Source organism: Arachis duranensis, chromosome 5 (assembly GCF_000817695.3).
Source record: "Arachis duranensis cultivar V14167 chromosome 5, aradu.V14167.gnm2.J7QH, whole genome shotgun sequence".
Classification (NCBI taxonomy): Eukaryota; Viridiplantae; Streptophyta; class Magnoliopsida; order Fabales; family Fabaceae; genus Arachis; species Arachis duranensis.
This window is the reverse complement of record NC_029776.3, coordinates 30,602,297-30,613,118: the sequence shown is the minus strand read 5'-3', so window position 1 is coordinate 30,613,118 and position 10,822 is coordinate 30,602,297. Positions and strand designations below refer to the sequence as shown.

The 10,822-nt window shown below is 29.6% G+C and overlaps 1 protein-coding gene across 16 annotated transcripts; it reads left to right on the top strand.

Moving 5' to 3' along the window:
* The first annotated feature begins 1,217 nt into the window (after positions 1-1,217).
* On the top strand, positions 1,218-10,018 carry LOC110272365 (thermospermine synthase ACAULIS5). 16 transcript variants are annotated; one of them, XR_008009461.1, is made up of 12 exons: positions 1,218-1,386; positions 2,018-2,142; positions 2,232-2,400; positions 2,764-3,025; positions 3,169-3,315; positions 3,920-4,064; positions 4,633-4,860; positions 5,201-5,260; positions 9,232-9,307; positions 9,389-9,447; positions 9,560-9,696; positions 9,779-10,018. XR_008009461.1 is itself a non-coding variant. In XM_052261908.1 (5 exons), the coding sequence occupies exons 1-5, from the start codon at positions 3,990-3,992 to the stop codon at positions 9,861-9,863; spliced, it is 432 nt and encodes a 143-aa protein (XP_052117868.1). In that variant the 5' UTR covers positions 3,322-3,989; the 3' UTR covers positions 9,864-10,018. The 16 variants fall into 16 exon arrangements, 5 of the variants coding, with proteins under 5 accessions (XP_052117868.1, XP_052117870.1, XP_015965218.1 ...); XR_008009462.1 differs by having other exon boundaries at positions 2,238-2,400; positions 3,920-4,860; XR_008009460.1 differs by having other exon boundaries at positions 2,764-2,968; positions 3,920-4,860.
* The last annotated feature ends 804 nt before the right edge of the window (positions 10,019-10,822 follow it).

The following is a 10,822-nucleotide window of genomic DNA, read 5'->3' as shown; positions in this document are numbered from 1 at the left end:
ACCAAACTTCAGTAAACATTCTTTTAGGAAGCTCCATCTTAAACGATCATAGGCTTTCTCGAAGTCGTATTTGATAGCCACATATATATTGTTCTTTTATTATTGATGTGGTTGTTTATCAAATTTTGCAAACATTTAAAACAACCAGATAATATCATTTATTGTAAACAACCTATATGCTTACAATAATGGTTCACACTTCACAGCTAACTTCATTCATGGTAAACAAATTATATTACATTTACAGTAACAATTTTAATTCACTTAGTACTACTACACAAGACATACACAATTACTGCAAACATAAGCTCAATAAAAAGAAAAAGTAAACATTCCTAAATCGACTAACAATAATTCTAGGAGATTTCTGCTTCTCCAACACCAAAATTCTTTCCTCCAAATCAATCAATTTGTGCTCCCAACCATGCTTTCTACTTTCTATAACTTTCTCATTCCCAACAGCTTCATCTAGCCATTTAAAGAATTGACGGTATGGCAAATTCTCCTGTAAAAAAAGAATTCAAGAAATGAAAACATATTTTTATGCGCAAAACAAATCAAAGCAACTGTAAGAAGGAGATAGTAATTACTCTAAAATTTGGGCATCCCAAAAATAATTGATCGAGATTTTCCATTGTTCTAAACTTATATATTGTTGTATACAATTGGCAATTACACTTGGAAGCTTCCAATGCTATTTTTTCTATGTTGTGCTAGGGTTTGTTTTGTTTCAGTGTGAATAATTGGGGATTCTGGACAATTAGAATTTGAGACATGTTAAAATCAAATAACATTTAAAGACTGATTTGTGTTCATTATTTAGAGTAATTCCAATGTGGCATTTAACAGATACCTCACTTATATTAACAGTTCACGTCAGAAGTGCCGTTAGTCTTAATAACAGAAAGATGTAACGTATCCACGTTTCATTTATTAAAGACTTAATTGTTACTTTTTTCTTTAGGGTCTAATTTGTCCAAATATAAAATCTTCAGGACCTAATTATTACTTTACTCAACATTTTTATTTATGATACTCTTAAAAAGTGTCAATAAAATAAAATTATTGCTAACCAAATTCATAAAAAAAAAGGTATAAGGTGAAGAAGCATAAAAACAGGGGTCAGAATGCAAATAATGAAAAATACAGGGGCAATACGGGAATTATAGAAAATACTGATTTGCGTCAGCACTTAGCAGTAAACACCGTAGTCGCTGACCAAAAAGACCGAAGTGAGAGAGAGAGAGAGTTGTGAAGTTGGTGAAGAACTCTGAACAACCAACTTCCCAAACCTCAATAATAAAAGAGACCCTTTTTATGCTTTTCAGCTTCTTCTGAAACCATTGAAAAAATCAATTCAGGTTTTGCAACAACAACAACAACAAGGTACTGTTCATATTGATGACTTGACGTTGCTACTTTCTTCTGCTCTGGATTCACACTTTCCATTTCAACTAGCTCCTTGCATGTGTTTGTTGTTTGTGGATCACCCTTTTGATCCTGAATTTCTTGGTTCCTGTGTTTTGACCCCATGTCCCATGTTAGGTTTGATTTTGATAATTGGGTTGGTCTCAAATTTTTCTTTTTTTGGGTGTAGCTTTTACTTTGTTTTCCAGCTCTCTTGGAGTTTCAGCTGAACTCCTCTGCATGATTGATAAAAGTTTGTAGCTTTTATTTTATTTTTATCTGGGTCAATCTTGATGAATTTGGTAGTTAAAGGGGTGTTTTCATTTACACTGGTATGTGATCGATTGAGATTTGTGTTGGAACTATTCCAAAATCCAAAGGGCACTGTGTTTGAATTTGAATGGCTTGATTTGTTGGTTTGTTACCTTTTGGATTGATGCTTTTTTTTCTTCTGATTGTTAGTTAATTATGTGTTTTGAGAATTAATTTTATGCTTATTAGTTTGTAGGAATTCATCATTAACATTAATCAAAGCTATGTTAGTACATTTTCTAAGTTCTTCTTATGATTTGATACATGATAAATAGATCACTCCCAATTTGGATTGCAGAATAGTTCAAGTACTGCTAGAGGATGGGAACGAACGAATGGCACATCGAAAGAAGATCTAGCTTTGAAACTGAGTCGACTTCCATCGACGTTTTCTATCCCAAATGACCCCTCAGAACAGTATTGGTATCATCATCGTGTTTTCTATGATTTGTTTGATTTTGTTTCAAATAAATGCTAATTTACTAATTTTTTTTACTGTAATCTGTTGGTAGATGAAGATATATAAGAGATCAATTGAGAATGTTGCTGGTTTTGGATCTGAAAAAGCATGTAGGAAGCTATTTGGACTCTGATGTTAAACATCACAAGTCAACCGGTTTACTCATGCACCAACAATCATAATTTTGAGCTGATTCTTTGTATAATGGGGTCTTCTCTTCTGTATCCTTGTTTATGGTTTAGCTATGATTATTTTGGAATACGGCCATCAAAACTCAATTCTGTCACCTATTTAAATATTATTGCATAGTCTTTACCTTTTAACTAACTTTTTCTGCAATGAAGATATTCAAATGATCTGAATTTTCTCTAGCAATATATTTGTTCTACTATGTATATGCTAGACAGCATTTTCACTGTGTAGAATCCGACCTTAGTGGAATCAAGATAGTATGTTCATACCATTGTCAAATAATTGTAATGTTTGGAAATTTATACATGTCAGATTGGTTACTGTATTTTTATTGTATAGCAGTGCTAGGGGTTGCCTTCTTGTTCTTTGCCTTGATCATGTGCAAAATTCAGATAGTGGTTCAATGACATTATGTTCAAAAGCAGGATCATCATCTCTACGAACTTCACCATTTCAATTGTTACATATGCTCCTGAACAGTTATTAGGCAGCAGTCTTGGCAGCAGCCCCGATGATAATAGTTCCGATGGGATCAAACTAGATGAAAATGAAGTATGGCAGTTCCGGTTTGCTTATGGCAATACATGGCAGGGAATGGTACTTGCAATATGTCCTTATCTTGATCGTTACTTTCTGGCATCAGCTGACAATACTGTAACTCATGAAACTTGCCCCTTTTGTCCATTTATTCTTTCACTTTCACACTGCCACTCCATCCTTTCTCAAGATTTTCTTTTCATTCACTTGTATTTATGTTCTTATATAATCTACTCATTAAGATATTTTTTTGAATGCAGTTTTATGTGTGTGATTTTCCAAATGACAATCCCCAAAGAGTGAGAAAGTTTGCGCAGGGAAGGACACGTTTCTTGGTAACTGTACATTTCACTAGAATCACTGTTGGTGATTGTCGTGATGGTGTCATTTTCTATTTCTACCACGAGGTGAGTGGTACTGCGGTCTCTATGATGGAAACCCCCATTTCCCCAACAACTCTGCCTTCTTCTTTTTTCTTGAAAAAAAAGGAAAAATAAAAGATAAATGGAAATAAGAACTTAATTTTTGAGGTTTACTTTTCATTGGATCTTCGTGGGATATTAAAGAGCATTTTCTGCATTAATATTGTTTTAGGTTTTCTGCTTTAGTTATGGATGCTTACACATTATTTTTGTATTCTTTTTCTTCTAATCAAATTTCTTGTTCTATGAACATCATATCTCTCTCTCTCTCTCTCTCTCTCTCTCTCTCTCTCTCTCTTCACGTTTCCTTTAGTAATAAAAGTTATCCTATGTTTGGTATAGTAGGATAAAAATCCACTTATCTTGATATGTTTTGAGGAGGTTGGTAAAGTGATAAAGTAAGACTTTAATCACCCTTGAATTAAGATAGTAGGGCTTACAAATAATAAAAGTTACAAATTCAAAGGTGATTAAAATTCTACTTTTTCACTTTACCAAACCTCCACATTTTAGATGATCTTTTTCCCCTTCATGACCAGAACTGTTTGACTTTTTTGGTGAACTGTTTCACTTATAAATTCTAATTTAGGATACAAAAAGATTGGAGCAACTTTACTCTGACCCATTGCTGAGGTTAGTTGCTGATTGCATTCTTATGGATGCTGAAATGGCTGTCGGCTGTCGTTTCGGACCGTAAAGGAAGCATTGCTATTTTATGTTCAATCATTTGGAAGGTTAGTCTTCTGTTAAACCAGCTTCTCCTTAATGAATTTCTAATCTAGGTTCAGGTTGAAAGAAAATTATCGACGAGAAAAAAGTGATTAGTTGATTTTGAATTAGTGTGGGTTGGTCTCAAATTTATCTTTTTTTGGGTGTAGGTTTTATCTTGTTTTTCAGCTCTCTTGAAGTTTCAGCTGAACTCTTCTGCATGATTGATAAAAATTTGTAGCTTTTATTTTATTTTTATCTGGGTCAATCTTGATAAATTTGGTTTAAGTAAATTTTCTAGAAAAAACATTCTGCTTTATTTGTAAATTGGCTTCTTGAAACTTAACTTATTACTCTAAAGATTTTGTGTCTATTGCAGAATAATAATATTTGTTTTTTAGTATCTATTAATTGAAAAAAGGAGTTTATATGTTTATGAATTTTTTTTTACTTATATTTGATGGGCTGGTGTGGTTTGAGTAACATGTATGCAATACACTTGAGTTTTGGTGGACTTTAACTCATTCCAAGTATTGATTTATAATATTGAATAAGATGTATAGCTTATAATCAATTTTATATTTTTTTAAATAGATAGTCACATGGTTTGGTAACATGAGGTCTATATATTCTCCTCCCATTCTCCATTCTTTCGACTCCACTTCTCCTCTCTAGCGCTCTTTAATTTGTCAAAGCTTTGGAAGATATGGGTTAAGTAGCTCTCTCGAATGGGCAGAGCCATTCTCGGAATGGTTATAGGAAGAGCTGTTGGTATAAAGAAAAGATTGAAGACAACTTAAGATGGTGTTTTGCTCTTAATAGGTACATCTTTTTAACTACTCTTCTTCCAAATTCTTAATTAGACAACTCAAATGTATCATATTTGCTGTTTAGAGAAATATAACAATATCCATAACATGAATCATATTTCTTGACAACATGTTCTATCAGGGAACAAAAGATACTAATTTGGAACTATTAGGCAGCTCATTAGTCAAAACCTTTGTAACTAAAAATTGTGCAATATCTTGTGATTTATACCTGGTTACTCTTTCTGTTATCATGCATCATTATTTTTTTCCCTGCTCTGGTTCTTCCCTGTCTGCAGGATTATATATTTTCAAGCAATACTCTTATTCTTTTTTTGTGTATCTGTTTGCAGATAGCTAAAACAGGTTTTTTACGCACTATTTTCCTACATTGAGTCTTGTTGCATATAGAGGTGATTGCAAAAGGTCGAGATTATATTGTTTTTGTTTTCTATTAACGATTTCTTGTTATATATGTTGTAAAGATACTGAACTGAGTTGATTTAGGCGTTTTTTGGCACAAGAGAGTATTGGCAAAATGATAAAGAATCAAGAATTATGTTCCGCGCATATAAAAGACGGGTACATATTTAGATTAATATATAATTTGTGGCTTTTTTTTTTAAATAATCATGTGATCAATAGATAAATCATATATAACTGAATTAATAAAATTTGTGATAAAAAATTAAATGTATGTGATAAATCTCTTTTTGTTTTTAGGATGATGTGTTGGTTCCAGATATAATAATTGCTAGATATGGTACCGAAGCTAAAATATGAAATTGTTCTAATTAATCTCTGTGACAATTGTATTAAGCTTAAATTAAAAATCCGAGGAAAAAAATCTGGATACCTTCGGATGAGATAAATTAGTTATTTGCTTTCTATAAGTTCAAAAGCATGGTCAAGAATGTATGTCACAAGTGGCATATTTTTTGTGGCTCCTATGGATAGACGAAATAATGTAATCTATATGGATATTTATGCATCTCAGTATGTTAAAGATATTATTGGTATATCTTTGTTAAAAGTAATCTAAGAGAAGTTGGGGTTAAACTACTTTGATGGATTGGATGATGTTGCATATGGTATAGAAGATAATGGGATCCATGAGAATATGAAAATGTTAGAGTTTACAGTTCTTTTTTTTTATTCTTTATTATTGTTAGTTTTATACATTTTATATTTCAATTACGGTATTTATTAACATATTTATTTGCAAATATATCTATAATTCATTATGTAATATAATGTTATTAGTTGTTTCTACTATTGTCTATCTGTTTTTTCATTGTTTTTTAATTTGTTTATTTTTTTTTGTTAATTACACTTGTAGTTCTGCTGTGCAAAGAATTGGAAAGAACAATTCTAATGAAACTACTGTCAAGAAGAGATCAATAACAAAGAAAGAGGGTATGCTAATTTTTTTCTAGTTTAATATTAGATTGATGTTACATGTGTTCTTGATTTTGTCGATATAATCTAATTGGTTGATAAGTTTGTTACATTCAAAGTTTACTGATTTTAAGAATTAATTTTCATTTTACAATATTTTGTATAACCTTATCTTACGTTTTTCATTGTTATCATGTTTAATTTTCTTATATTTTTTTCTATAAATTAACATTGAAATATATAAATATGTTACTGGACATCACAGCAAGAGGTTGACAAAATATGATGTGAAAGCTGATCGATCTGTAAGTTTGTATAATATTGTTTCATACTTATTGGTTACTTTATTTTTTATGGACTATTTTTAACCTTTTTTTTACACAGTATATTTTCTATGAGTTTGCTAGGTTGTTACTTAACAGTGGAGGATCGGAACATTGGAAGTTTATTGTTAAGGATTCAGAGATTACTAAAACTTTTGCAATGCATGTCTTGAAAAGTAAAGGTAGGAAACGAGAGTACAAAATTGGTCCTAAATAGAAAGATTTTGTGAGAATACATAAACTTAGAACTGGATATTTAGGAGGGTTTCGAAAGAAGATGATCTAATTCAGGTTTATGTGATTAGAAAGTAATTATTCAGCTGCTTGAAAACTTTCTTGTGTTAGGTTTGAGATGTGTATTCTATTTTGGATCTTAGGTGTTTCTGATCTAAAATTCAAAGTATGTATGAGATGTGAACTTTTTGGTTAACTTATGTACTTTTTTATATCAGATGTGAACAATTGCTGTCTAAGCAAATATTTATTATTTGGTTATCTCTTTTTCTTTTTGTGTTAACAATCAAATTAATATGCTTTTTTTTAATTATAGTGTTAATTAACATCCTGAATGATTGCTATATCTTATGAGTTTACTTTGATATGGTGTTATTTTTTTTATTATTCAGATATTAATATAAGTTATGGTGTATTTTAAGTTGGATAATTTTTTTGTTTTGTTTTTCTATTAAGAAAAATAAAAAATATAACACGATATTAAAGTAGACTCATAAGATAAACAATCATTCAGGATGTTAATTAACATTATAAATAAAAAGTAGCATATTAATTTTTTTAACACAAAAAGAAAAAAGATACCAAATATTAGATATTTGCTTACAGCAATTGTTCACATCTGATATCAAAAAGTACATAGGTTAACCAAGAAGTTCACATCCCATAAATACTTTGAATTTTAGATCATGAAACACCTAGAGTTCAAAATAGAATACACGTCCCAAACCTAGCATAAGAAAGTCTCAAATAAGAAAGTCTCAAAGTAGCTGAATAATTACTTTTTAATCACATAAACCTGAATTAGATGATCTTTTGAAATCCTTCTAAATACACATAAATATTCAGTTCTAAGTTTATGCATTCTCATAAAATCTTTCTATTTAGGACCAATTTTGTACTCTCGTTTTCTGCCTTTACTTTTCAAGACATGCATTGCAAAGGTTTTAGTAATCTCTGAATCCTTAACAATAAACTTCCAATGTTCCGATCCTCCACTGTTAAGTAGCAAACTCATAGGGAATATACTGTGTAAAAAAAAAGTTAGAAATAGTCTATAAAAAATAAAGTAACCAATAAGTATGAAATAATAATTATACAAATTTACAAATCGATCAGTTTTCACATCATACTTAGTTAATCTCTTGCTGTGTTGTCCACCAATATATCTATATATTTTAAAGTTAATTTATAAAAAAAATATAAGGAAACTAAACATGATAACAATGAAAAATTTAAGATAAGATTATACAAAATATTGTGAAATAAAAATTGATTCTTGAAATCAATACACTTTGAATATAACAAACTTATCAACCAATTAGATTATAAAGAGTGACAAAATCAAGAACACATGTAACACCAATCTAATATTAAACCATAAAAAAATTAACATATCCTCTTTTTTGTGTTATTGATCTCTTCTTGATAGTAGTTTCATTGGAATTGTTCTTCACAATTCTTTACACAGCACAACAATGTTGTGCAATTAACAAATTAAAAAATAATGAAAAAAACAGATAGACAATAGTTGAAGTAACTAAACATTATATTACACAATGAATTATAGATATATTTTCAAATAAATATGTTAATAAATACAGTAATTGAAATATAAGATGTATAAAATCAACTATAATTAAGAATAAAAAGAAAAACTATAAACTCTAACCTTTTCATATTTTCATGGATCTCATTATCTTTTATACCATATGTAACATCATCCAATCCATCAAAGTAGTTCAACCCCAACTTCTTTTGGATTACTTTTTACAAAGATATACCAATAATATCTTTAACATAGTGAGATGCATAAAAATTCATATAGATTGGATTATTTCGTCTATCCAGGAGCCACAAAAAATATGCCACTTGTGACAGACGTTAAATCGATATTGTTGAACTTATAGAAAGCAAATAACTTGTTTATCTCATCCGAAGGTATCCAAATTCTTTTTCTTCGGTTTTTTAATTTAAGCTTGATATAATTGTCACAAAGATCAATTAGGACAATTTCATGTTTCAGCTCGGCACTATATCTAGTAATTATTATATCTGGAACCAATACATCATCCTAAAAACAAAAAGAGACTTATCACATACATTTAATTTTTTATCACAAATTTTATTAGTTCTGTTATATATGATTTATCTATTGATCACATGGTTATTAAAAAAAAAAAGCCACAAATTATATTTCTCTAAACAGCAAATATGATACATTTGGGTTGCCTAATTAAGAATTTGGAAGAATAGTAGTTAAAAAGATGTACCTATTAAGAGCAAAACATCATCTTAAGTTGTCTTCAATCTCTTCTTATGAAGGAGGGTGGTATATTTGTGACACAGGTAATATAAGACCAATGTCCATAACATGAATCAAACATTTATTAGAGGAAGCAAAATTAAAGTGACATTTATATATTATTCAGGCAGGACCTGCTGGAATATTCAGCCACACTGAGGTCTTCTCTTCTAACTACAACACATTGAGACAGGTTTTTAAGTGTAAGTAATCTTTTACCCTTCTTTATGTAATGCTATTTTGATTTAATAGTTTCCAAATTAAGCAGTTGACGACTTTTGCAGATGTTGCGACTTACACAGCTCATATCCCATCCTATGCTGATATCTGGGGATGGGTCATGGTAAAGATTATTACTTTATCATAATTTTTAAGATATTGTTTTGTATGTTATATCACAGTAGGAAATGGACCTTATTATATCTTAATCATTCTTTGCTCTTGGAACATAACAGGCTTCAGATTTTTCATTAGAGCTGAATGTAGAAGAGATATACCTGAGAATGAGACAAAGGATTAAGGGAGAAAATAGATATATGGATGGCAAAACATTCTCATCAGCCTCAACATTGAGCAAAGTTGTTCACAATTCGTAAGTGAAATCAAATTATAAGTTTGTAACTTTTGCTAGTCTCAAATATCTATTGTTGACAAGTATAAGCCACTATTAATAGGTTGGATAATGAAACTCATGTACACAGAGGAAGCTGCAAAGTTCATACATGGCCATGGCAAGCACGCTTAATTAACCAAGCTTGACAACAAGTATCACAACATATAAAGAAAACAAGTGAAATCCCATGTTATGTTGTTCTTCTCTTTTATTTTTCATTAAAGATGTTGTGTGAAACACTTCATGAAAATTTTTATGATTGAAAGTTATTAATGAATTAAGGTTGAATATGTTTGCAATATTACTTGGATTTTTTATGACATTTATGTTTTCCTGTAACACTTATCCATCACAAACGACTCTAAGGCTAAACTGAAAAATAGGTGTCGAAAATATCATATTAACTAAATGAGTTTGATTTTTTTTTAAGATTGGATTCTTTTTGTTAAGCAGCGCAAGAAGAGAAAATGGACTGTATTTGGTTATTACGGAAGCAAGATTTCGCAATGCTTTGGCTTTTACGTTAGTTAGATAAAGGAAATAACTTAAAATATAGTCTTTTAGTTTGTTTAGTCATTTTTTCATTTTAAATTGTTATCATTAGTTAGTGTGTGATATTGGCTTAATTAATATAATTTAGTATTATGCTATTATTTTAGGATTCTTTTGAAACTAATGAGATCAATATAGTATCTTTGTCTCTAAACTTATTTAATTTACTACTTTTAACTTAATGTTCTGAAAAAATTACAATGAGAATTTAAAATGATCATACATATGATAAATTTTCTTTTATGTCACACATTCATTTTTTATTATTTGATTTTTCATTTTGATGTTTACAATAGAATAAAATCGAAATTGTCATACTTGATATCAAATATTCATATGCATAAAACTACAAACCATTGTTTATTTACAAAAATTGTTCATGTATTAATAAAAAATTCATGTGTTCTAATTTTATACTTTACATCTATATGTCAAAATTTAAGACAAGACCCCATCGACAAGAATTTTATCTAATTACATAAATAGTGAACTTAATTTTGTCTTTTATTCAATGTATTTTGAATTTAACTATAAAACTAATTTTTAGAATTTT